General features: G+C 36.6%; 1 protein-coding gene across 9 annotated transcripts in view; it reads left to right on the top strand.

Annotated features, from left to right (window-relative positions):
• WDPCP (WD repeat containing planar cell polarity effector) overlaps window positions 1-27,521 on the top strand; it is a 148,514-nt gene that overhangs the window by 45,798 nt on the left and 75,195 nt on the right. For 8 of the 9 annotated variants that reach the window (XM_030946091.1, XM_030946095.1, XM_030946092.1 and 5 more), the window contains 7 exons: window positions 951-995; window positions 1,744-1,794; window positions 4,223-4,293; window positions 4,544-4,603; window positions 13,053-13,167; window positions 16,480-16,613; window positions 20,890-21,081. In XM_030946091.1, the coding sequence (XP_030801951.1) occupies window positions 951-995; window positions 1,744-1,794; window positions 4,223-4,293; window positions 4,544-4,603; window positions 13,053-13,167; window positions 16,480-16,613; window positions 20,890-21,081 (668 nt within the window). The remainder of the gene's footprint in view (window positions 1-950; window positions 996-1,743; window positions 1,795-4,222; window positions 4,294-4,543; window positions 4,604-13,052; window positions 13,168-16,479; window positions 16,614-20,889; window positions 21,082-27,521) is intronic. The other variant, XM_030946101.1, reaches the window with a different exon arrangement.

Raw genomic sequence — 27,521 nt, forward strand, 5'->3', positions numbered from 1 at the left:
CAAAAGCTGTATTTCATAGAAAAATCCAATGGTTTAAGTGAAAACACAGTTGTGATTTATTGTAATTAAAGCTCTACTGTGGAGTACCATGCTTATTTTTCACTTTTGACCTTTTTGCTTCCATTTGTTCATTGCCTAGGTGCCTCATTCAAAAATTCTGAGGCAGAAGGGAGGATGATGTCCTGGTTTAAAACCTGCCTGCCTTTTCAGTGCCTTCCTACTTTTTTTTTCCATGTAATGAATTTCTCCCCATGGAATATGCCTGTCTGGCTTTAGGAGGACACAGATGCAGTGAAAAAATAATTATTTTAGAACAATGCCACATAATGCTGTACTTAGACATGCCCAGTGGAGCTTGCCATGGCACCCCTAAGTGTTCACCTGTCAGCCTCATCAGGAACTGACTGCTGGGGTTGCAGTCCCTATGCAGCTGAAATATCCAGATTTCTTTGCCACAGGAACCAACTAGATGGTAATACCTGTAGATTAAGAATATTGGATCCTTTGAAAGAGCAGCTTTATGAGTTCATGAATCTTAGAGAAAACTCCAACCTGTTGTCTTTAGCTCAGCTGTGTCAATCATTAGAAAACATTTTTAAGTTATTCCAAGATACATTTTTCACCATGATCCTTACTTTTCCTTGTGAAAGAACACAAAATATGCTAATTAGGAAGGTGATAAAAATACTTTTGCGTGTGTGCAGCTGGAAGAGAATCAAAGTGTATGTAAGGGAAATGGCAGCTCCAAATAAATGGAAGGGCTTGTCATCCTTCTTCATGCCTTCTCTGCTGGTTCTTGAAAATCCCGATGGTATTCAGGTTATATACTGTGCTTGTATTTTAACACCAAACATTGCTTTAGCAGGCAAAAATTCAGGTGCTGAACCTTGCTTTCTAAGTTGTGTTCTGTTTCTAGTAATAATTTAATGTATTTACATTTAATTGTACAGATGAAGACATTGGGATCCACCAGTACTGTGACAAGAAACAATCAGGTAAAATATAAATACCTATAACTGTAACTGAGCAAAACTTCAGGATGTGCAGTGTTTGACACCAACTGCTTGCTCTTAAAAATGCAGCTTCAAATTTCTTGTTAATATATACCTCTGTATTTCTATGGAATAAGGAAACACAGAAAGAGTTTCTCTCTCCAAACCTATGTAGGAATATTTAAAAACTTTTTAAACCACAGAAGGGGGGGAAAAAAAGGAAAACAAAATCACATAAACCCAACCGTTATGTAACTAAAAACCCCAGTGGGATTTTACATTCTGAATTCTTACGGGGTTTAAGATATTTTGTGTTGTGTGGAGCCCAGGGCTCGACCAGGTGATCGCTGGGATCCCAGCAGAGGGCATCTCTGCCTGCCCTCCGGAGTGGCCATTCCGGGGCGAGCGATCCATTGCCTTGATCTCATTAATCCTGCTGATCCTACGAGTTTCCCCACGGGCCGAAGGGGCTCTGGGGCTGGGGTTCCCCCCTTGCCGCCCGTCCCAGCGCTGTTCCACTGGGGCTGACGGTCCGACGGAGCTCCTGCCTGCCGTGCCAGCCCACCGGTGTCAGCCTTGCTTTCGCTGCCAGTTTAACATATCTGCCTCACAGGCTGAAAGCACCGGGGCTGCCTGGATTGGTTTGGAAATTTCTGTGTTTTATCCAACTGTGCTGGTCTTCTCGCTAATATTAATATTTGCTGACAGCAGTTGTAAGGATTAATTCATCTTTTCATCCTCTTTCCTTTAGCATCACAGACGAAGTACAGTTACTTAGAAGAGAAGCAAAAGCTAGCAGAATGTGAGGATATTTTCTGAGTTTCTTCTTACAGTAAGATCAAATGGCAAATTCGGATTGGTTATGCCCCTGGAAGAGCATTAAAATGACCTCAGACTGTTCCAATATAACTTTCTGCACATGTCATCTAAGACTGATGATCACAGAACTACACAGCACAAAACAATTGAAAATTTGTAATTTTTCCTTCCTGGTGTATTTGCAATCTGATTTTTTTCCCTGTCACTAAGCATGGCAGCATGTATTGCTTTCCAGTCCATTGTCAAAAGGAATCACAAAAATAATCCCAAATTTTCCTTATGAAATTTACTTAGCAGATGAGTAATAAGCATTTTCCCAATCATCTCTGGCCTTGCAGCACCAACTGGCTTAAAACTGGAAATTGTAACTAAAATACTTTCAGCCAAATAGACTAATAATAATAACTAATAATAATTCCAGACTAATAATCAGCTGCCTTCATAGAATGGTTTTAGCTTTGAAACATTTACACTGTCTCTGCATTACCTGGTTAAAAGCAATTTCAGTTCATGCTATCACACAGCAGTACTGTTACTGTTAATGATGTTTATATTAGTACAACTTTTCTTTAGCTCAAGTTTTACAACTCCTGCATTGCTCAGAGAGTACATTAATGTTCAAACATTATGACATGACAACTCTGAAAAATCTTACTGATTTTTTAGATCACTTCACAAAGCTATGTCTGTGCTGTTAGCTTATCCAAATGAAAATTCCCATGGAATTGTGCATACATATGAAGGCAAAATGTGTTCTGGAAGGATTAGTTCTTCCCATCACTGCAGGGTGTGTTTGCAGCAGGCTGAAGCCCCGCTGGGGATGGGTGTGATGGCGCAGCCATGTGGCAAATCCACACCTGCTGCAGAGGATGCTGTGTCAGGCAGGGTCAGTGCAGCTCTGGGAAGGTGGGCAGGTGAGGGAGGGCTCTAGGCAGGGAGGAGCCTCACAGGTTTGCATCACTGTGCTCAGTGTAGTGGTATCCCACAGGGCTGCATGTGTGAAAGGAGGAGCAGGCCCAGATAACCCTTGTCACCAGCAGCCCCAGTGGTGCCTTTTACACGTGTGATGGGCAACAGGACCTCAAGCTGCTGCCCCTTGTCCCTGGGAATGCAGGGGTGCCCCTTGCACAGAGCCTGCACAGCACATTTTGCAGAGAGGAGCACTGGGAAACTTTATTCACAGCTGTTGATTTGTACAGATAGTTTGGTATCTGTACAGGCAATTTCCCATTTTGCATATGTGGATAAATATTCCAGTATTTATGAAAGCACCCATTGAAAATGTGATCTTACATGCCTAATTAATATTATCATAACAGTTCCACCAACACTGGCTTCAGTCCAATGAAACACAAAGAGAAGTTGTATGCTGGTGTCCTCTTTTGTTGATGTATGAAATCCTTCATTTTTTCACTGTATAGCACTTCTATTGTAAGCTGCTTTTTGCAGGGAGGTTTAAGCACAACTGCTAAGTCATTCAGTCTGGAAGTTGGCATACAAACTGACAGCTTGGAGCTCAAAACTTTTCATCAGGTTTCCTGTAAATAGGAATAGATTATAAACAATGTGTTCTAGTTTCTCATGGTTTTATTGTACACTTATGAGCAGAAAACTGCTCACTTTTAAATGAAGAAATTTGACAAGTTATTAGAGCCTGATTCTCAGCCATGAAACAAGCCAGTTGTTGGCAACTCCAGAGGAAGTTTTGCCTCCTGGTTGCTCAAATTAATGTATTAGTCCAAGATTTTCACAATAGTGTGCTGAACACTAATAAATTTGTTAAAGGACTTCAGCAGTCATGCAGCTTTTTCTTTGCTTGACTTGGCAGATTCTTCCGACTAAATTTGCAAGAAAATCCTATAAATAACTAGACTCCATAAGTTATGGCATTCACATTTGCCTGTAGTTAATATTTCTATATATGCATATATTCATGCATATATATTTGGCAGACGTGTTAGTGCCTGCTTTTTGAAATTGGGCAATGAAATGTTAGTTCAGAAGAATAGAATCTATTTAGGATGCTTGAAACTTGAAACTGAGTTAATATAGTGAACAGCAGATACTTTTTCTCTGCAAGTGCCTAGCAGCTGGGTAAGCTTTGCGCACAATTGCCATGGGGAAATCATGGTCATTGTGGATAGAGCATGCCAACTGTTCCTATGATTGAGCCTTCCAAAAACAGATCCTCTGACAATAGAAACCATGGCCATTTCCTTCCAGCTGTAGGTAAGTTTTACATGTAAGGCAACTCCTAGAAATCTTGGATTTGTGGAAGGAAGTTCAACTCATAGAACTTTTTTTAAATGACATATATAAATGTGTGTTTGCACACACACACTTAATATGTATACAGTCACATATACACATTTTTCTACCACCTTTTTTTTTCCCTCACTTTTATTTGACAGCTCGAGATTATCCTTGGATCCTGAAAACCAAGCGAGCAGACAAACTGCGAGATGCACTCAAGGAGGTGGAGGTATGGTTCAGAAAGTTTCAAGCACAGCAACATCTAATCTGGTTTTCAAACCTCTTTCAACAGCTTTAATTTTCATAAAGATCCAACTCTCCCAGTGATGATAAATGTGCTTTTGTCTGGTGGGCTCTTCTAAAACAGCTGCAACTTTGTGTGGCATTTTTCATCTGTTAACTGGAAAATCAGAAGTCTGTTAACTGATAGTGACAATGTGTGCTGCCAACTTCATTCTCTGTTTTCTGTTGTCCTTTAGGACTTAATGCAGAACAGTCCATGTGTGCTGAGCAAGTGGAAGAACAAACATACCTGTCAGGTACAGTGTCATCAAAAGGTCTTGCAGTGTTCAGTTGGTGGTGCTGAACAGCCATTCAGTGATGGGAGCAGTAGTGTTAAAATGTTAACACAGAAAATCACTGGAGTTTTTTTAATATGTGGACCCTTGTTAAGTAAATTTGGTTTATTTAAATTTCTACCCTGAAAAAAGTCCTTCAAATAAAAAGCCTGGGGTTTATCAACACAAAGAAATTACATTAAAAGGCCCTGATTCTGTGAGAGGATGATGGTGATGATTACTATTATTATTGTTAATTATTGTTATTGTTTTTATTACTATTACTGTTTGGGGAAACTGAAAACATCCTTTACCTCAAAATAGCAGGCTGAGGGAGCAGTCATGTATTAAAATATATAGACAGGTCTGGAATCTGTGTTATATTATTTTTATGTCTTAATTATCTATTTACCTGTCACAAATCTTTTTTACTTTATGCTTGTGTAATATGGAAGGGAAGTTATAACTCTAAACCAACAAGATCATTAATCAAGTTATGGAATAAAAGAGATTGTGACTTGTGGCACATAAATAGTTATGTCTCTGGCTATATGAGTTCCACATTTTGTGTACAAGAAACCCTTTTTCACATCCTCACTAAGACAGAACAGCAGGGCAGGGAGGAGAGCTGAACATGAAGTGCTCCGTAATCATGTGCTTCTTCTGAAAAACATATGTAGTGAATTTTGAATGTTTATACAACCTTCATGAGGAAATGCATCATATTTGAAACTACTTTGGCATGGGGAATATTTGTCAATATTACTGTTTCAAAAAAGGAACTTTATCTTCTAACTTTCTAACTTTTCTGCTTTTTCAGACTCATAATTTTTTCTTCTTATTCAAGTAGTTCCAAATGTGTGTCAGCAGAATGATTGCTAAATATCCAAACACTGTACAGCTAAAATTCTAGAAATGCCTTTGAGAATAGCAAAATTTTTAAATGCTTGACATGCCAAATGGTATGTAATCTTTTCATATCAATAATAAAAATATTATTGTCTAAGCTACATTTGCCTATCAGATCTTACTGCTAGTAAATGTATATCATTCACATACAAATTACATAGTATACATCTGTGAATATTAATCTTCTAGAGCTGATTTAAATATTAATTGCTAATTTGGGGGAATCATTTTTTCCTGTTATTATTGTTCTGATTAGGAAAGGAATTTGGTTAAGAAACACGAAGTCAATTAGCTGTGAGTGCAGTCATTTGCATCCCAGTTTGCTGTCTCTTCATTTGCTTTCCTTGTCCATTCTCCCTTTACCATTTTCTTTCTCCTCCCATTCGTCAGCATCCACCTGCACTGTGTACAGTACATACTTTGGAAAAGTAAACTTCTTGCCAGATGTGTTGTCCTGCCTACATAATATAACACCTTTGGCTATCAGTTCTGTATAAAATTCTTCTTTATTTTTTGACTTCACATCTTCTAAGTTATTTCAGGCTTACATCAACATGAATGAGACAAATGCAACAACTTATTTCTTCTACAAGATGGGAAATAAAAGAGATGGGTGTTTTCATCTTAGTGTATTAGGTATTGAACCATGTAAAGGTGTTTAATAAATTGAGTATTTGGGGTGTTTTTTCAGAGGGCTTCTAAGGCCAGAGTATAAGTGATGGTACAGGTTATAACATAACCAGAGTGAAAGTTATAGATAAAAATCATAGTAATTTCTCTGTCCTTAAATTCTGCTTTTGGTTTCTCAATCACAAAACAAAATGTTTTTGTTTAATAGTGACTGATTATTGAAATCTCCAACAAGGGTTAGAGTGTTTTGCCAAAACAATTGTGTTATTCCACTTTCTGTCTTCCTGAAAATAAAAGACCTCCAACAAATGAAAATAAATAGAGAAAAATTAATCATTTGGAAGAGTCTAGAACAGAAAAGCTGTCTTCTATAAATTTTGATGTCAGATGGTTTGTTTTTCTGCTGCTCATCTGTCTTTAAGCATTTGGCAGCAATAATTGAACTCTCCCTCTTTGATGCAAATGTTCTGAAGCTTCTGGAGAAGATGTTGTATATTTATTTTTAATTCTAAGTAGAATACTAATTAACTGTTTCAGCAGAGAGTGCTTACCACGCAATGGTGTCATCCGTGGCATAACACTGCTGTATTCACAGCCTTTTTTGGATGAATACCAGAGCTAGTGGGAAGAGTCCGTATTTGCATTAACTTTGGAGAGTTAAAGCAGTGTGTCAGACAAACAGCATGCAGAACATGTAGGAAATTACCCTGATTTTCATAATTTCACTGTTTGGGCCTAAATTTGATCATATGGTTTTAATTATAGTATCTGTTTTTCCTTTTTTTTTAGTAGCAATACAAGGTCAAACAAACCTTATAGAAATTAAAATATTTAATTCAACAACCATATTTTCCCATTTTTGATTAAATGTTATTTATATTTGAATCTGCCATACCTGTAGCTGAACCAGAAGCAGTTCTCTTTGTATTGTAATAACAATGTGCCATCCAGAAACTCAATGGCTGCTGTATCTTCAGCAAGAAAAATGGAATGAAAACTGAAAGGTGATGCAATGAAAACAAGACTATGCTTTAAAAGAATAGTGTGATTTCTCTCAGATTTTGTGCAAAACAAGCACAAGGCTGTTGCCAGTGTGCCTTCTGTAGCCTAAATATACAATATACCACTATTCCTAATCCCTCACTCTTCCTCCAGCACTTCCATCTTAGAAGTGGCCCACAGACAAAAATTTGGGGCTGTAATTTTAAATGTGCATCTGCCAAAATTGAGCGTGCAGTCATGTTAACTGTTCATGTGCAAATGGCCAATTAGACTTCATGCAAATGACCCAATGAGAAATCCAGTTGTTTTGCCTGCAGATTATCTTGTCCATTGCATGAGTGTGTTTTTCAAAGTTGGCTTTTCTATGTGAGTTTGCCTAGAATGACCATAATGCTGGCCTGGTTTGCTACTTTTGTTAGTATTTCTTTTTATGCATCAAAATTTATCCTATTACTTTTTTTTTTTTTTTTGTGCAATCAGTGCAAGGGAAGTTTCGTATTTACTTTCTTGTCCATTGCCAAAAAAACCCCAATGACCTTTATTTTTGCAGTCCTAAGTATACATTCCACCACTACTTAGAGCATCTGAAATAGATGGTGTGACAGTTCATGTAAACATAACCTAGATAGTACAGGGATTTTTGTCGAGGAGGTTGCTGTCATATTTAAAAGAGCTTAGTTGAGTCCTAAAGGATTGAGGTCTTGTCTTTAGCTCTATTCCAATAGGGTCTGAACCCACACCATTTCTGTATGGTACTTCTGATCCCCAGCTTTGATGACCTGTGTTGAGTTGCTGAAATAATCCTGCAATCTTCAGTTAGCTGATGTCAAAGGGAAATAAATAAACCATAAAAGAAGGATGACAGGAAAAAGACAAGAAGTCTTTACAATAAGATGCCACTGTGCTCTTCAGCTTTCCCTGCCAAGGAGTAATAACCTAAGGAATTAATTTTATCAGTATTGTTGAGTTTACTCAGCTCAGATCTGGCTGCTTCTTGTCTTTGTCTCCTTCTCTAATTCTTTGGAATGCTTTTAAGTTTTGCCACAAAGTCATGAAATCTTCCTATGAAACGATGCCATTGCTTAAGGTTTGGTTTTACAATATAAAGCAATAAAAATAAATGAGATCTAGCTGAAACATTTGATTTCCAAATTTTTTTTAGTTTTACATTTGCATTATGATGTTGAATTAAGCACATGCCAACATTGTTATACAGTTTATTGTATAAAAGCCAAGCACTAGCTATGAATCATATCTGTTACCTGCTAATGAAAAAGATTTATGTATACTTTGCTAAATTGTTTTGATTTTATTTAGTTGTATTTTTGTTGCAATTTACATATGTGTATAAATAGTTTTTCTGTTGCCATGGTCAACATACTTAGAACTGGATTCTGAATTGAGCTCCACAGCAATATTTTCTTGCTTGTTCTGTCAGCTACAATGCCCATTAGCAAACTGATTTAGCAAGGCACATGGTGACATAGCACATTTGATATCAGAACCAAGACATTCTGTCTAGAATACATGAGAAGCCAGCACCCATCCCCAATTACTAAGGGGAACACTGCCCTCATATTAAATTCTTTTGGTTGCTTTTGATCACAGCCATTAATGTGTTGTGTGGTTTTAGATATTTGGAGCTAGAAGTACAAATGCATTGATTATTGTGAAACAGTAACATGTAACAACAATAACTTCATCTGTAATAAGGCATGCAATACAGTAATTATGGTGGGGTGGCTAAGAAAGCAATCTGGAATGAAGAGGTGGGGAAAAACCCTGGGAACCTGCTTGAACAAGAAGTGCTTTGCAATTCTCTTCTCCTTTTGCATATTCCTTTGTCAGTTGGGCTCTCTAAGGGAAAACAGTTTGCAGCAATATTTTTTACAGGCATATTTTCCTTCTCTTCCAATTTTAATCAGATAGAAGCAAATCCTGGCTTTGCTCCACAGGTATCTTTTTAGGTAGAAGAGCTGATAAGCAGCTGAGCTGCATGAATGAGGAGTCAAGAGTACAGGCTTCTGAGCATAAAGGGATCTACTTAAGTAGATGCTTAAGTTGTACTAAAGTCTGTAAGTCATGAACCTGCACTTAAGTCCTTTGCTTAATAAAAACTATCTCAAATACATATAACAGCACTTTGCTATTGGAGAAGGGAAGGGCTAAGTCTTCCCTTGAGTATGCTCTGCTGCTTATACCTTTCTTGCTCAGTGGAGAGCAATTTTTGGCATATAAAATACATAATCCTTTCTGTCAAAGTCTCCACATTCAATTCCACCGTAACAGAGAAATTAAGCGGCCCTTCCTTCCCAGTATGGAGAATAACCAGGTGCCAAAACTTTTTACTCAGACTACATTCAAGTACAAAGTTTCTGTCTTATTCTTCCAATAAGTATGAAGTCATGCTTTCATATTTTATTTAGGAATACCTTGTGACTGTTTAAGCTCTGAAGATAGCTCTTCTGATTTTATTTTTCCCATCACTGTACTTCAATCTGAAAAATTTATGATGTGTTTCATCATTGTGAATTTCTTTCCCTAATTTAATATCTGTTAGATGGAATGATGTAGTGCCTTGTGTAAATAATGCCTCTTACATTGGTTTTGATTCCTTAGCATTTATGGGCTCTTCTGTTTGGAGTTGGATCACTGTGTATCCCTGTTCAAGCCAAGTCTGCAATCTTCCCTATTTGCTTTATATTCATTCATGCTTCTGACTGGACTGCTCCCATCCCCCAAAATATGAGCTTAACTAGGCAAGCTTAGGTGTAACACCACCTAAATCTTATTATCATGGAACAGTCTTTGCACAGACTACACAGAATGTAGCAAATTGAAATAGTGGTTTCAATTTGAGCACATAAATATTCTGTCTTTTATGGAATATTTTTGATGAAAGATAGCACAGAATCATAGAATCATTTAGGGTTGAGAAGACCCTTAAGAATGAGTCCAGCTGTTAACCTAATGCTCCAAAGTTCATCACTAAAACTTGCCATTAAGTTCTACATCTACACATCTTTAATACCTCCAGGGGTTGTGACTCCACCACTGCCCAGTTTTCTTTAAGTGCCTGCTTGTACTTTGTGGCAAACTCTAAGAACTAATTTTTAAAAAACCTCAGTTCTAGTCCAAAGCATTTTTAAAGGTAGATGGATGAAATACTAACCTTGCATGGCAATATAGTGTGTAAAGTCTTTGATTAACCTTTTCAGTTTAGACTCTAAAATTCCTAGAGAATGAACTTAAACCTATGGACCAACTACATTAAGTTATTGTAACAAAAAGTTGTTAAAATACAGTTTAAGATTTCCCAAATATCTCAGAGTTCTGAGGAAAGTAACGAGAAAGAATGTTTTGCTGTAAAATGAAAGAAGGAGGGAGCACAATAGGAGAAACAATAGAACTAATGGAAATTATATTACATTTATCTACTATCTATGATTCTGTCATGCCATGGTGATAGCACAGAGATCTGTACAGTACTGAAAATCCATAACATTGGTTTAACATTGGTTTTTAAATAGTTTATAGATGTAAAGCAAAGCATACCCATTAGCACAACATTTTATATTTATATAAATGTCTTGTCATGAAACTGGAGAGGTTTTCATTGATTTCTATTCTAGCTCTGTGACAGGTGTGATTTATGCCATTACCAGAAAATTAATACATAGGCATAAAGTGAATTTGCACCCTGACTGCATCGTCCCTCTTGTTGGCACATAACACTGAAAGACTGGGGGTGTTTTACTCTCCTCTATAAGGCTGCTTATATCACAGTTTGGTAGCTCCTGGGTTTCAACCCTCACTTTTTCCAGCAGGTTTTTTGGACAGTTATAGCCAACTGTAGTCAAACCTTGCTGGACTTCATGTTACCAAGTTGGAAATAAATTGTGATTTTATCTAATCTAACTTCAACGTAAGAACAAATTGAAGTTTTGAAAGATTGTAATAAAAGCTGCATGAGTGTAAGCGTGTCTAACATTTTTACTAGGACAAAACCTTAAAGGACATCTGTCGTGACAGGGAATATTGAAACATCGACTATATATATCTATCAAATGAATGTATGATTAGACTTTGGCAGGATGGGAATTGATCATTTGTTCTTAGAATTCATTTCACATCACAGGGTTTTATGTGTTTCTACTTCACACATCACTAGAATTTATTTTTTAAACATGTTGGTTAAAGGTGCAAAGTCAGGAAAATAATTTGTTTAAATACACTTGTTCTGTTCTTTGGAGACCACAGAGGTATAGTAATATAGCAAAATATGTATAAATGAGAATTTCCATAACTAAATTATTGGGAACAGAGCACTGCATAAGGGACATGCCCAATTGCTGTCCCCCATACTTTTTATTTATTATACAATCCAGTGGATTTCGCTGCATGAAAATTCTAAAGATTATATTGTCACAGACATTTCTTTTATGAAAAATCCTCTCTTAGGATTTTCCTGCTAGAGCTGAGAAGTTCAGCAACAAGATGTAAACAATAGGTTATCTTCTGCTGTGGAATGCAACAGGTCTGTCTGGATTGGCGCAGCTTGCATGTTTATATTTAATGGCCAATCCAGAACTGAGATCTCTCAGACACAGTCCGAGAGAGCTGGTTTATTATCATTCTTTTCTATTCTTAGGTAGCTTAGCAGCTTCCAGAAAGTCTCCTTTCTTTTTCTTTTTAGTATAGTATAGTATATGTATATATCATAAAATAATAAATCAAGCCTTCTGTAATGGATTCAAAGATCTCATCTCTTCCTTCACCCAAACACCCTTGTGACCACCGTCACAATATATCATGTTTGTCTCACAGCTCCAGCACAGAACAAACAGGATATTTTTTTCTGCCAAATTCTCCTACAAGAACAAGTGTTTCTTTAGTAGTTAAATTTTCTAAAAGCACAGGGTTTTCTTTAAAAATCTACTGTTAGGTAGAAGTAAGAGCTGGAGTCGCAGATTCCTGGCCTTTGGTGGACCCTCTGGACTTGTCTGCAGGGGTCTTTCCACAGAGAATTCTTTTTATGGGCTCTGTTTTCTGAATTCCCGTGCTGTAGTAGTTACATTCAGAAAATGACTAATGGTTTAATTATGCAAAAATAAATGTTTTTCATAACTCCTCCCACTGAGCATTCTCTCTCTCATAGAAGATATTGCATAAGAAGGAGCTGATAAATACTGTGACTTAGTCTTTGAGATTATATGTATCATTTAATTTAAATTAATTAGGCATGAATATTCAATTAACTCTGAAATAACCCTGTCCAATAGCTTAAATTCTTTCTTTCTAAGAGACATTTAAAACATTATGTCACTGAGTGAATGGATTTATTGGGACCTCACAGCTATCTCTGTGGTGGGGCGCAATTATTTATTTAAAGAATATATGAATGATCAGAAATAACAAGAACAGCAAAAAGGTGCTGGTTTTAATTTGTGATAATAACATAGAATGATATTAAACCCTACTTTATATTTTTTACATGCAGGCTATGCATTTACTTTATACTGAAAATATCAGGTCTATGGATGATAGAGTGATCAGTGTAATTCCTTCCCTCTTTCAAAATAGATTTTTCATCTCTGTTTTTAACCGAAAAATTCAGTATATTTTATGTAACATTTGGGGACTTAGCTACTTCTTCAAGTGTTCTGCAATTGTAGTTCTTGTACCCTTATAATTCAGCGTTGTGTTACATCTCTCTCTTATTGAAAAAGCTTTCAAAGCCATTATAAGACATCTTCACGTCAATGATAATTCATTTTTGTAATTTAGAAAATTAGATTACTAAGTAATGGAGGGCTGCTAATATGTACCTTGGAACATTTCGCTTTATTCATGATTTTTGATGTCTTGTTTTCTCACTCCCTGGATTCAGCTCCTCTTTCACTCAGGTATTTTGGTGTCCCTAAGCCTTTCTGGGCCACAGCTGGAGAAAGTGGTGATTGACAGGACCCTGGTGGGGAAGCTCATCTCCGACATCATCAGTGATGGTAATTACACCCATGTGCAAATCAATTGCCTGCATTAACAATAGAGTAGAGAAACAGTATGTCAACAGGTAGACTAATTATTGCCACTGGGGACTTGCAAACACAACAAGTAATTGCATGTAATGCTATAGTTACAACCCTCAGGACTATGAGCACTTTAAGAATAATATTTAACATCAAAGTTTTCAGGCTTGTCAAATGCTGCATGGGTTTCTAAAATCCCGTTTCTTACACACTGTAATCACTGTGAGCATGCCATTTGAACTTGTCATGTTTATTTCGTAAGTGGGAAAATGGGACAGAACCAAACATTAGCCAATTGAATAATTGCATGGGATAGTTATTATTAAAGTTGTTATTAAAAAAGGCTGGATAACATTAGTTATGTGGAGGTGTTCTGATTTAGTTTCTTGATACCCAGAATCTTCCTATTGTTATTAACTAGTGACTGCTAAAAATTAAGTTTTCATTTAATGCAGAAGAAAACTTACAAAAATATCTCTGTTTTCCACAGCTTTATTATATGATTCATAGCATTGAGAAATCAACTGGTATCTTGACTTCTGCAGAAGCAGGAGTATGAAATTTTGGTGTCAGCCATATTACATGTGCACTACCTTCCAAATTTTAAGAGTAAGCCCACATTACATCCTTCTAGTAAGAATATGCATTTAGTTCAGGTTTGATCTTTAATGATTTAATTTTCTCTCTACCCAGGCATCTTTTGAATATTGGCCTAGGTTTTAAGAAATTCCAATACTGTGTCTCACTGATCTTTTCTTATCAATATATGGTATTTTAGTCTTGTAAATTAATATTAATTTTCTACAGACATTTAACTCTGTCTGTAGAATCTTTATTTATTAAAAAAATTTAACCCGGATCTCATTTTTATGAACTAATTACACAGAGGGAATAGAACACATTTACTATCTTGTTGGTTTTTTTTTTTCACTCTCCACCTTAATTACTGGACTGCTAATTCCATCTGTGATTTTTTGCACTCTGCTTCTGAGGGGAGGATTTCCTACTTTCAGGTGACAAAAAGTAGGAAAGCATAGAATCTAAGGTTATTCCTAAACTGAAGTAGTTTGTGGAAATTATTTGGAATACTTTGTCTTTAAAAAAACAATAAAAAATAAAGTATGTTGGTCATGCCTTACTTTGGCTTAATATGTGATAGAAATTTGTTCAGAAAATACTGCTAACTAAATGAGCTTACAACTAAAACAACAATAAAGCAAGAAATATGGTTTTCTACATTTGGACAACTGTATTTATTATATAAATAACATTATATAATGTTTTGTCCTTGTTTTCATATATTCAGGATTTTCTTAAACCTCCATGTTTGCTGACAGACAAGTCTGTAGGTGAAATAAAACTGCCTCTGTTCAGTAAAAGCAAACTACTCAATAACTTTAATTGCAATGCAGTTTTTTATTTTTGTGAACAATAAAAGAAGATGCTTTTGTTACCCACAAATAGTGCTCAAAATACAAATTTTTATGCTGAACCATCCTTGCATGAGAAACATGAGATAATGTTGTCCTAGAGGAAATTAATTTTAATTCAAAGAAACAGCACATCTTTCCAAATCTGGCTCCACATTATGATTGTGATTATAAAACTGGCCAAGAGAAATTCTGCATTTAGCACAAGAAGCCTGTATAAAAATAATAGTTCTTACTTCAGCAATTGTGTATATGTAGAAATGGATAAGGGGTATAATCTGCCAGAATTACTTATGAACTTTTGTAATTCTCATTTGGAGTAGCATGTCCTCTTAACATGTGGAATAAAGGTCAGATTGTGTGCACAAAATACAGAATTACTACTGTTTTTATAATCATCCTGCATCTAAGAAAGTGCTCCTGATTCTTATTATTTATAGGCAAAATTTCATCAGCATCTGAGGTGTGCTGCAGCTCATCTTTAATGCAAACTGTGTCTGTGAGGACTTCAAAATATTTTAACTGTATGCATGCATATTGAGGATACCATAGTCAGTGGTTTTCAATTTTCATGTGTTTGCAGGATCTCAGTTATAGCTTCTGAATCACCTTATCAGATGCTTTATCACCTTTTTTTTCCAAAAAAAATAGTGTTAATGTTACATTTCAAAGGCAATTATTTGGCTCTAAACTCTACCCTTTAGTATTTGCATACCAGATACTTCAGAGTTGTGCCAGGACATGACTGTTGGAAAATGCAAGTTGTTATAAATCGGACTAAAGAAAAGCAAAGCTGACTAGCTAGTTTTCCATGCCTATATGTAAGACTAAACTGTCAATCTACTTAAGGATATGTAAAATTTAGATTTAAGAATCTGGGATATAAGTAATAAATTTATTTTTTTTAGTTTCTTTTTCAGAGGTTGTTCCACAGAGTGTTGTTTGTTTGTTTCTAAATCTGGTTCCACTTTAATTGGCATTTTCCTTTTAGGAGAGGTTTCTGAGTTTACAGTCTGAGCACAGCTTCATTTTAAACCATGAGTGATCTGGTGCTACTTACCCCAGTGACTCATTTCACACTCACACATCTCTTCAGCTGTGAGTGCTGCTTGAATAACTGGGTAACTCTTGGGAAAAATCCTCAATACAATTTTCTAAGTAATTTTCATTGACAGATTAGGTGATCACTTTTATATTGAACTAATTTGGTCTAGCACCCCCTTATGGTAACAGTGAGGATTCCATGGAGCTTTTCCAGACTCCAAGTGCAAGGGAGTCTCTTCCATTTTGATTACTTGTATTGTTTGGGTACCCCCAAGTGAAGCTTTCAGTGAATTCATGACCCCTCTGAAGCCTTGTCCTGCATGTAACAGCCTCCTTGGTGTCTGCAGCAGCACCAGGAACCTTGCAATGTCAAAATACCAGATACACCTCGAGTACTCATTTGCATTTATCATCCTTAACACAAGCTAAACGATATGAGGTCCATTTGCAAAATACTGGTGGATGCAACTATAAGAAAAAAAATAAACTGAAGGCTGAATACTGAAATGAAAATTAATGTGGAAGGGGATAAAATGTATATTTGAATGTAGTGCCATTTTGGTATGAGATAATTTATTCAGGTGTATATAATCAGAGTATTCCTTAGGCTTTATTTCTCATTTCCAAGAAGGTCCTGACAGGATGATACATTGATATGTTTTAGGATGTTACAGGGCTTTCAGTGTAATATTTAAGGCACTGTCTTGAAAAAAATTGCTTTTTGCAGCATCTCAGTGGAATGTCCACTACTTTGTTTTGTTCCTATAGGCAGGTATTACAGTGTTGACAATTTTTATTTGGTTTTTTTTTTCAGCTGTTCTTACAGACAATTTCATCATCTTGTCATTTGAGGACCATAACCAACTCTGCTTTATTCAGTTTACAAAGACGATGGATTGTCCCGATGTAAACAAAAGACTGGAAAAACTCTCTTGTTTGGACTCTAAGGTACAGCTGCCAATGGTGACTGCAAATATTGCAGGAACTATACATCATGTATCTCTGGTATTCACTGATATTGTATAGCCACATAAATTGCAAACCTTAATATAATTGACCAGAGCAGCTCAAACTCTAAAAATGGCGGTTACTGAAAAGTAAAAAAAAAAATTAGAATGGCGTTCTGAGTTAAAGAGTTAAAATACTGTGCCAAGGGATCCAGATTTCTACTGTGTTTATTTTCAGGCTCAGACATACATTTGAGTTACCCCTGCTTGACAGATTACCTTGTGTCCATTGAGCAGCAGTAAGTGACCCTTGCCACATTCTTGGCATCTAACAAGCATGAAGCAAAGTCTGTAATGGTAAACCTCAGTGTAAAAGATTTAAGTTAATGTGTTTTACCTCTTGTGTGTTGTGGGCTGACAACACACATGGTCACTTACTGTGTCTCAGCTGATAGACACAAACGCATGAAGCTCTGAAAATTCAGTCATCTGTCTGAGGTCCATATGACTTTTTAAATTCTTTGCAGAAATCCTTATGTCCCCACTAGTTACAATAATGGTGTTGTTGGGAGAGTTGCTTTTAGAATTAAGCCACTGAGTAAGGAATCAAGATATGGAAGCTGAGTTTCTCACCACTGGCCAGCTATGTGTGTGACCTTATGCAAGTGACTTGGTGCCTCAGTGTCTCAATTTACTAGTTATACAGTGAAGATTGAAATACTCCTTTTTTTGCAGCCCTTTTTGTGGGGGTGTGTCTTCACTACAGTGACAGCAACAGTGGAAATGTAGCCTAGAGGGAACTGAGTTGAGCTTTAAACTACCCAGTCTGGAGGTCAGTGGAAACCAGTTCATCTCAAGATGAATTACACTGTGTTGTGGATAGATTGGGCTGGGTAGACATAATTTATTTCAACCATAAGCACTTTGGCATCAGGACACCACTTCCTTAGGTGGAAGTGCTTGGTGCTACAGCAATATGACAAAATAATCAGCCAAGGCAATTAACTTTGAACAGTTGAAATAGGGAAGGGGCTGCATCCAATTCACTGCAAGAATGAAGAAGGGTCAAGCCTTTTCCCAAGAAACACAGAAAGATGTTGTGAGCAAAAGAGAGATTGTATTTATTTCAGACTGGATAAACATTAAAGAAAACAATCCTGTGCTAGCAAATATTTTCCCCTTGACAACTCCTCAGTAATTTACTTCCTCACATAAGGGAGCTTGCATCTGCAAGGCAAGCTCTTTAAGGTTATGTTTAAGTTTTGCCATAATGTGTTTTAACTTGCTTGGTAGAAATACTTTCTGCTAGGATTAATATCTAATACATTTTCCAGGCTGTTTCAGTTCAGGGCCTCTTTTCAGCAATGGCTTGTGTTTGCAAGATTGATCCAACCTCTATAACGTGGATTTGAGACAGTTCACTGTTCACTGGGAACTGAGCTGATACATACTTTACTTTAAAATGCTGTGCCTTGTGCCTGGCCTGTGGATGTTCATTGAGGCTGTGCTTTGGGAGCGAGCCTGGTCTGTGGTGGGGCTTTTTTCTTAATAGCACTAAAGTTTAACGAAGAAGCTGTGGTGAACTGCCTTTGTCATTGAAGTGTGAGGGCCACAGCTCCTGATTTAATGCTTAGAAAAACCAGAAGTATCTGCTGTGCTCCTTAATAGGGTTGTTGAGTTCAGTTCTTTGCTGACACAGCTGAGCTTCTCAAAACACCTCCATGCTCAACATTAACTTTGCTTTCTCTTGAAATCAGTGGGAATCACTATGGAACATTTCTACAACAGCCAAAAAAAAAAGGCATTTGCATTTTTTAATTGAATGTTCTTTTGTGTGAGGCTTGCTAGTTAGGCAGCTAAATATAATTTTTATTATCTTCAGAATTGCACCAGTGTGAGACTGCAGAAAATATTATTCACTTCTGCAATAATATTGTGTCAGCTCTCTGCATTGATTTACTGTTCTTCATGGTTGATTTTGGTCAAATTTCAAACGCTGGAAGATCACAGACATAGAGTAGTGTCACTCGCAGTAGAAAAATGAGGCTGTCCTGAATTGCAACTGTGCAAACTTGTAATCATATGTAACAATATGTAACAATTACAAATGTTGTGGGTTTAGGGGAAAAAAGGTTGTTTAGAGTAGGGGTTTTGTTGGAGAGAAATTGAATGAAAGAGGTAGCGTTCACTGTTATAGAACTAACACAGGATTAAAATCTGGAGCCAAGATTCAGGAAATTTGATTGTAACCTTCATTTCTGCCTCTGACTTTTGGCATGGTCTTGAGAAATGTAGCATTTGGGTTTACACACCCATTTCTACAATGAGGAAAGTGTTTGTAATGATATAATTAAATTTCTGTCATATTATCATGTAATGATAAGCAGCCTCACATTGTTCAGTGTCCAGGCTCATGGTGGGCAAAATTGGCAGCAGTGCTGGACTGCCATAGTTCTGTGAATAATAAGAACAAGTCAACCATGCTTTCCTCCTCAAAGCTTGATATTTATCCAAAAGTCGAGTTTTTTATGCAATGCATACCTAAATGAATGAATTATACTCCATATGCTCTTCCTTTCTAATTGATTCCACCTTGAATTTTATTTGCACTTTGAAACAATAAAGGAAGACATTATATGAATCACTACAGTCTTGAAGACCAGCAAAATAGAAAACCAACTATTATTATTTACCTTTTCACAGTGACATGAGTTCATGTTTGAGAGTGACATGTCTAATGCAAGACATAAAGGTCAACAAAGATTTGTGGCTGTTATGACATGTGTGATTGTTATGAACAGTTAACACTACAATACAGGACTGATTGATACTTGTGGAAGTATTTGTGCTTTTCCAGCCTAATTGTGTTGTCACCAAATTAGCTATTCTAATTCAAGTAGCAGCTACCTCCTAACTATTGTGTATATTTTATCATTACCTGTGAAAATATTTTGACCAGTAAAACACAGGGTATTCTAAAAATATTGACCTTTTTCAAGTTTTTCCTATCTGTTTTTTTTAATCCATTTCAATTTAGTGAAGGGGACAGAACAAGGAGTTAAATGTTTACCATGAGAGAACAACATTGGTAATTACTTTGATTTCAGTTCCTTTTTATGTGTATTCATGGGATGAAGAGGTCAATAATATTATGACCATGCAAATAGAAAAGGATTCTTTTTGACCATATAAAAAACAGCAAAGGATTATTAAAGCATTAACCTTGATTTTAATGGCCTTGGTTGAGAGCTGAGATCACAATTTGGATGAGCCTGATTATTTACTAAATACAATACATAAATGCAACGGGTTCTTAACACCCATTGCACTCTGGCATTATCGCATTACTGCCAGCCTTTGTTGCCTTGCAGACAGGAATATGAAAGCAATCTGTCATGTAGTGAGACTGGCTCCAGAAGCATTTCTCTGATAAGAAGACCCCCTGCCCTTTGCTAGTGTCTGGTCCAGTAGGCTTAGCCATGCGCTTAATCCCCAGAAAGTGGTTCGATTATTGCTGACCAGCAATGGCAAGATAGTTTTTTTTTCCCCTAGCTATCAACCTTCCATTAATTCCTTAAGCAGAAATGCGGTGCAATCTATATTTCCTTGGCATATGTCACCCAGATGGTGCACTGCTCATGTTTTCAAATAACCATGCTCCAAATAACAGAGTTTGAATAATAAATTCCACAAATCCTTCCTGAGAAAGAGGCACAATTCTCAAGAGCTGCATAAACTTTACGCATGATGCTGTAGCTCATCCACATTATGCAGAAAAGTATATGTTCTTTTGCAAAGCGGATGTTTGTGTTTCCATTCCTTAATTTGGGAAGGAAGAAGAAAGAGATATGTTTGCTCAAATACTGTAGAATATATTTAATATTTGATTATGTCTTAAACACTAGCCTTAGCTCCGTGGTCAGCTTTGCAGAACTTGTCATTTAATATGGCTAAGCTTAAATCCTGTGTGGAGGTCGATGCTGTCAAGCAACCATGACTGTACATTTTGGTATTGATTGGAGTCATTGCAGTAAATTCCTTCTTAACTCATATTCCTTTCCATCCCAATCCCCTCCCCACAGATAAAAGAGTGAGCATGTCTTTCTGTCTGAGGAGATATTTTTCACATTTACAGACAGCCTCTATGAAGATATATGTACGCAGAGCTCTGTGTATATATACATTCTTTCTCACACATCCAAAGTAAATGCTCCCATTTGCTCCTACCATGCTATTTTATCACCTCCAATATTTCCTGCATTTTTTTCTTCCCTCAGATCTCTTATGTTGATATACTTGGACCAGAAGGTAGAAGGATGAAACGTCACCTGGCAATAAACTGTATGCAAGATCTGGTGATTTGCTGGTGGTCAGCAACCAGTGATGGAGCATGGCCTTGGTCTCCTATTTCCTGTCAGAGGGACAGAGCCAACCTATTGCTATTAGGCTGTGCACATGGCAAATTGGAGGTGAAGTGATGAACTGTCTTGTTACATGATTTTTTTGAATTTGCTAAAGAAAGAGCTATTCAACTTAAATGCTTATTCGAGTAGATATAAAGAACAGATATGATTAAAACATAAGACAGGAAGATCAGCCATTCTAATAGTAAAAACAAAACAAAGGTTTGTTACTTAACAGAAAAGCACCTTATTTACTTTGTTTATTATTTTCACATCAAAACTGTCAACCTGAGAAATGTTGCCAGGAAATTAGGTCTTTATCATTAGATAGCTTTGGTGCTGCTGAAACTGAAAATAGAAGTGTCACAATTCCACTGGCAAACTCTAATATGAATTAGGGTTGCATGTATGTCTGTTGCAATTCTTTTACATTGTCTGCAATGTTAACTGATAGACAATTTGCATCTCTTTCAAATGGTTTTCATAAAATATTAACTATGCCCAGATGGTGGTTAAATTTTTGTTATGAGTATTGGTCAAATCAGGGACTAATATTTTTCTCAAAGGAAAGGTTAAAACACATCATCTACAGGTGAGAATGTAAGCTATGAGTTAGGACAAAGCTACAAGTTGACCCCCTCCTGACACCTGCTTAGCTTACATTTATAGGCAGATGTATTTAATTTTTGTTTCATCTGTTTAAGAATATTTGAATCCAATTTGTTTTGTTAGCTTCATTTTAATATTTCTACCTATCTGAGCATACTGTGAAAGATCCGGAGCCTGAATTTAAAATATAAAAGCTTTTCTGAACAAACGTCTTGTATAGATGCTTCTGTGTTTGGAATTTTATTTTCAGTTTTTCTTTACTCACTTCTAATATGGACTAAAAAGGCACTGAGTGTGGGAGAAGAGCACAAACTTGAGGATCAGCTGTGGAATAGTTGTTCTGGATTAGCTATTGCAGACTATTTCCCTGTAGGGAAAACCCCTAAGTAACACTTAAGAATAAGCTACTTTTACAAACAGCATCCTCCTCTCTTTAATTAGGGAAAATGTAAATGTTTTAATGTCTTGAAACTATTACTTTGATAGCTAATATTAATTTAAGTGAGATTCTTTTCCCTTGGGATTTTCTACCTATTGAAAGTGAAAAGGTAGCTGAGACAGCTTTTCTTTTCTTATTTCTGTCATTAGTCACTGTAGAATTGAAGTTTAAATTACCTCCAGCTCTGCCTTCTTTACTTCTTTTCAATTGACCTCTCTCCACTTGCGGTCATCTTTGACTCATCTCTCTCCTCTGCTTGATCTACACCTGCAGTTCTCCATTCCCCCTGCAGCTATGCCAAATCACATAGAAAAAATTACTCTGGGAGCTAAAATGTAAGGCTGTTCTTTGTAAGCTTTTCCAGCCCTATGCCATTTATTATGAAACTTCATCATACTAACATTTCAGACCTTATTTTTTACCATGACTTCTGTATGTCCAGGTCCAGAGAACAACATTCCCGTGCCTATTTTATTCCTTCCCATGTCTTCCAGAAATCTCCCTATTGCCACCATAGAAGTTTGCTGTCTCTCTTTCCTGAGATGGTTTTTAGAGACTCTTTTCTATTAAGAAATTAACAGAAACCACCCTATCAGTTTAAAGCTCTCTGTGTTATATTTTAGAGAGATTTCCAAATCACAGCATTCCTCAGCATCTTTCAATACACCTTGTTTTATCCTTTTCTGGTTTAAACTCTGGTAAAGTCTCAAGCACATCACTGGGTGCTTTGCAGAATAGTGATAATAAACATTTTCTGAGGCTTTAGGCTTAAAGTCATAATAATTTTATTTTGGCCCATATTGTAACAGAAATATAAGAAACTTCTTTTTAAAAGCAGCACTGCAATACTTGACTGTTCAGTTGCTTTCCCTTTTCTGATTCTTTGCCTGTACTTTTCTGTTTTAATTCTTAGATCTTCAGATGAAATTGATTTTCCTGTATTTATCAATAAAATACCAAGCACAATGCCAGGGCAATGGATAGCGAAGTCAAATATGAGTGGTGACAAACTGTCTTGCTATTTTTCAGTTAGTCTGTTCCATGTATTCAGCTCTTGGATGCTCAGGAAGGCTCAGGTCACTCTGCTTTTACACTCAGCCTATATGTCCATGATGAGTCACCCATGGTGCTGTTTGATGGAGGTCCTTTGTTTGATTTCTATACAGTTCCTTATGGGCAGGGATTAAATTCCTGTGTATGGATGGGAGGATATCATAACCCAGAAGTTCTAGAATTAGTATCAACCTCCAGTCTACATTTAACTGAGGTGCATTTTTCCCCTACAGTCTTGAAGGGAAACTTTAACTTAACACCTTTAACTTGTGAAGGACATTTTGTAGCTTATAGGTGAAAAAAAGCATAGTTACCACTTCCAGACAGCTTGTAAACAGTTACTCATTAGGTCAGATACCACAAAAAGACAGTAGTTCTGTAATCGGGCTTATTTGCCTCTCATTGCCTCTAGTTCCTTGCAATTTCTAGTATTCCTCAGGTATAGATTTGAAATAAAAACTGGACATGCCATTGTTATTCATGAAAATAAGTCCATATTTATCATATTTGACCAGTAGTATTAATTTACTCCCAGTGAAAGATTACTGTCAATACAAGAAGAATTAAAAGTGTGAACATACTCAGTTTAGAGCATTGATCAAAATGAAGTGTAGTAAAGTAATACCACCAACATTTTACTTGAAAATAGTAGCATCAGCTAGATAAAATAACATTATTATGTAGAATTAGGAGAAAAACAGAAATTGCTGAACAACAAGACCATAAAGAGCTGTTTGGCATGTTGGGTTTATGAAACCAAGCCCAAGGAAATGAATGGGTGCTCACCACAGCCATCACCTCAGTGCTGACTTTCAGAAACCACAAAACAACCTGCCAGCTGCTGCCACTCCTGCTGCTGGGGCAGAGCAAAGGCAAATGGGCACTTATATGGTACTGCTTCCTGCCTGGAAGAATTTTCTGAGCGATCCTGGCTGCCCACCAGGAGACTGCTTATTAGGATGAGGACAGGAATAGCTTTGGGATGAGACAGCTCAAGCCCTCGCCATGATCATCACCTGTAACTACATGTTCTGTGTTGCGATGATTCACACTGCATGAGGAGTGTTTGGGGCATTGTGTACTTCAGCAGCTTCTCAGATCAGGGAAGGAAATACATTTTAATTTTTAAACATACTAGAAATTTGATTTGCATTTTGCCACGGGGCTTTTTTATTTTTAGCATTTACTACTATTAAGGCTACAGGTAACCACTATTCCTCTACAAACAGAAATAACTTTTTCCTCACAAATCTTGACTTATTTTACTGTTTTTTTTTTTTCTGAGATCAGTGTTTACTGTGTTGAATGCTGTAAGATTTGGTGAAGAATTGTCCCTTGAAGAAATAAAGGTGCTTTTCTCTGTAGCATGTGACCTTGCTTCGGTGCACAATGCATGTTGCTGCAGGAGGGTTGTCTGTTGGACCTTTGTCTGCTTTCCTTTGTGCATGGGCTTCCTCCAGTAAACTCACACATTCTCTAATTTCTTTATTTAATTATTGGAGGTTTGTTTGGTTTATTTTGGTTGGGGTTTGTTGGCTTTTTTAACCTTAAAGTACCAACAATCAAAGAATGTTATCTAAATTGTATCCCTGTGGAGATAATGCTGGCATTTTGATTTCAGAACTAGAAGAGGAATCTTCCAGAAATTATTTCAGACAATTTGCTATGAATGAATAGGATCTGATGTGAAATCATCTTTGGAATAAATGCTTTAGGAGAAAGTTGTGTTAAAATCAACATGAACTTTATTCTGCAAACACAAATTAACAGGAGGTGCTGACGCCAGGGCACAGTTACTGTAGCACTTTGCATTTGTCTTCACCATTCTTATTTTCACTCCATTTAGTGCTAGTGGGAATGACTGAAATTATACTTCAATCTTGTGGAAAAAATAATTTCTCTGAGAGAGAATATTATTTTTCTTTCTCCCAAGAGATAATAGTTAATAGTTATTGCTTTCATATTGTGCCTCGGATTTGTGAAATAAGCACAGCAGATCTTTTCTGTGTGAGCTGTCCTACAGTTACTGGAGTGCTCAGAAAAATATCTACCCTGTGTGTCTGAATGGCTGAAATACCTCTCACATATATACAGCAAAGAATGTGAAATCCTCAGTGTCACATTGGGTTAGAAGATCAATGAATAATACAGGATAAATATGATGATGATGATAAATTTTGAAAGAATATAAGAATAAGTGTTGACTGAAGATCTAAATAATAAGATTGCATATAGGTCTGTAGATACAATGAAGCTAAATAAGTAACCTGGAGTAGGAGCTTTTCATTTTTATTTAGAAATGTTTTAAAATAGGGTGGTTTTTTCCCTTTCAACTTCACTGGGCCATATTTAAAACCATTTTACTCTGATGTGCACCACACTTCCCACTTTACATTTCTAATTAAAATGTTTGTTGCTATTTGGAACCTCACTGTGTGAAATTAAATAAGCACTTTTCTAACATCCATAAAATAAATCAAACATTCTTTTCTCATCTGAAAGACACACAGTTCAGTCACAGCAAGCTTATTTCTCTGTTTCTTTTGTTTTCTTTTTTTCATCTGCCTGGTAAGCCAATTTTCTGCTTAAGAACTACTGGTTAAAACTCTTACTTGTTTTGCTATGTGAGCTTTATCCTTTCCTAGCACTCTATGCAAAATACTTCAATTTTAAGTGTTCAAAAAAGTTCACTGAGTGATACTGCCCACATAAGCTAGCACTATTATTTCTCTCAACAATAAAATGAAAGAGAGTGTTTTAAATAGCATAGCAGGCCTCTTATTTACAAAGACTAACAGATTCCTTTACTTGGATTGTTATGATTCCTGGCTCCAGGATTTGGGAACCTGGCATGGATAGCATCCCTCATCCTGCTGATGAGCTGGAGTCCAAGGCAGTACTGCAAGGGGAAAACAATATAAATGTGCAGTCGTGATGCATGACTGCTACATTAATAAAGGAAATATGTATAGATTACATGGACAGTATTTAAATGCATGTACTGTATTTTTGTAGCATTCATGTCATAAAACTTTTACATTTTTTAATTAATGTATTTAAAGAAAGTAATTGGTTTTACTTCATGCAAAATATCTCCAGAAACCTTTTCTTGAAATCCAAGGCTAAGTGCTTAGTCCAAGGTTTATAGGAAGTGTTGAATATTGAATGGACTGTACGTCCTACCTGGTGATATTACAGCTCTGTCTTTTCAGACCCATTGCCCTGTCCTCTCCTCCACAAATCTGACACTTGTTCTACCCATTTCTGAGGAAACTCCTCCAGCTTTTGCTTTCCCATTCCATAAGCAAGTGTTTGGTTAAATGATTTAATGTCACCTTTTAGGGTTCCAGAGAACTGCTTCCCATCAGAAAGGAATCTCAGTGGATTCCTTTAAATGGAAAGCTGAAGCACTATATGCACTTCATTTACTACCATGTGTCTACTTACCAGATGGGAAAACAATTGACAGAATATCATCTTCTTGGGGGAAAAGAAAAAAGAAATTTTGATTATTAGACTTATCTTTCAAAAGCCTTATTAACGTTTCTGTAGTTGTGTCTCTCTGCTTTAGTTTTCCAGTTAGTGGCATGAAGATTGAATAATAAAACTAATTTCTGACAGAGAAACCCAAATCTTCCCTCTCAGATGGAAGAGAATATTCATTTTTGCCCTTCAGAATGCTGAATACCAGATAAATTCAGCAGAACTGGAAGGCAGAACAAAGAGGTCTCTTGACTTGGTTCTCTTCCTGCAAGAGGCACATGAGGCCACTGATGCATGAGAAGCAGCTTATCTGTTCCAATTTGGGGAGAAATGTTTCTCTTGTTTTCCATCACAATTTGAGCAGCAGTGCCTAGAAAGGTTTTGTTTAAACCTTATGTGTTTAAACATTATGCCAAACGTTATGTCCTGAAAGGCAACAGAGAGTTTCTCTCCTTGCAGGAATTTTTTCCTAGTTTAGAATTATATACAGCAACCAGACCTACCCTAGACTTCATTTTAAGGATTTGCTTTTAAAACTATGTGAAGCTAGGAAGCTTCTCATCTCAAGACTCATTGGATTAATCTTCCAAAATGGAAGATTCTACTTCCTTTGAAATTTTAGGTGGTGATCATAATTTTGTCCTACTTTTGCTCTAAGAAGGCAGGACAAAATGATGAATTGGTTGCAGTTTACTTGCTGACTCTCAAACAATCATTTGGCAACATTTCTTTTTCTGTGACTGTTTCCATTGCTGGTTTCCTCCAGTCACTCCTATGGAATTGTAAAATCCATGTTTCACATATTTTCTTCTTTATTGCCTTAACCTTCAAGGCCAGTCTCTCTTCCAAATTTAATTTAATTTGATGAGAGCTTTCAGGCTCTTATCTCTCATAGGCCTGGTTATTTTGTGGATCTTCATGA

Source organism: Camarhynchus parvulus, chromosome 3 (genome assembly GCF_901933205.1).
Source record: "Camarhynchus parvulus chromosome 3, STF_HiC, whole genome shotgun sequence".
NCBI lineage: Eukaryota > Metazoa > Chordata > Aves > Passeriformes > Thraupidae > Camarhynchus > Camarhynchus parvulus.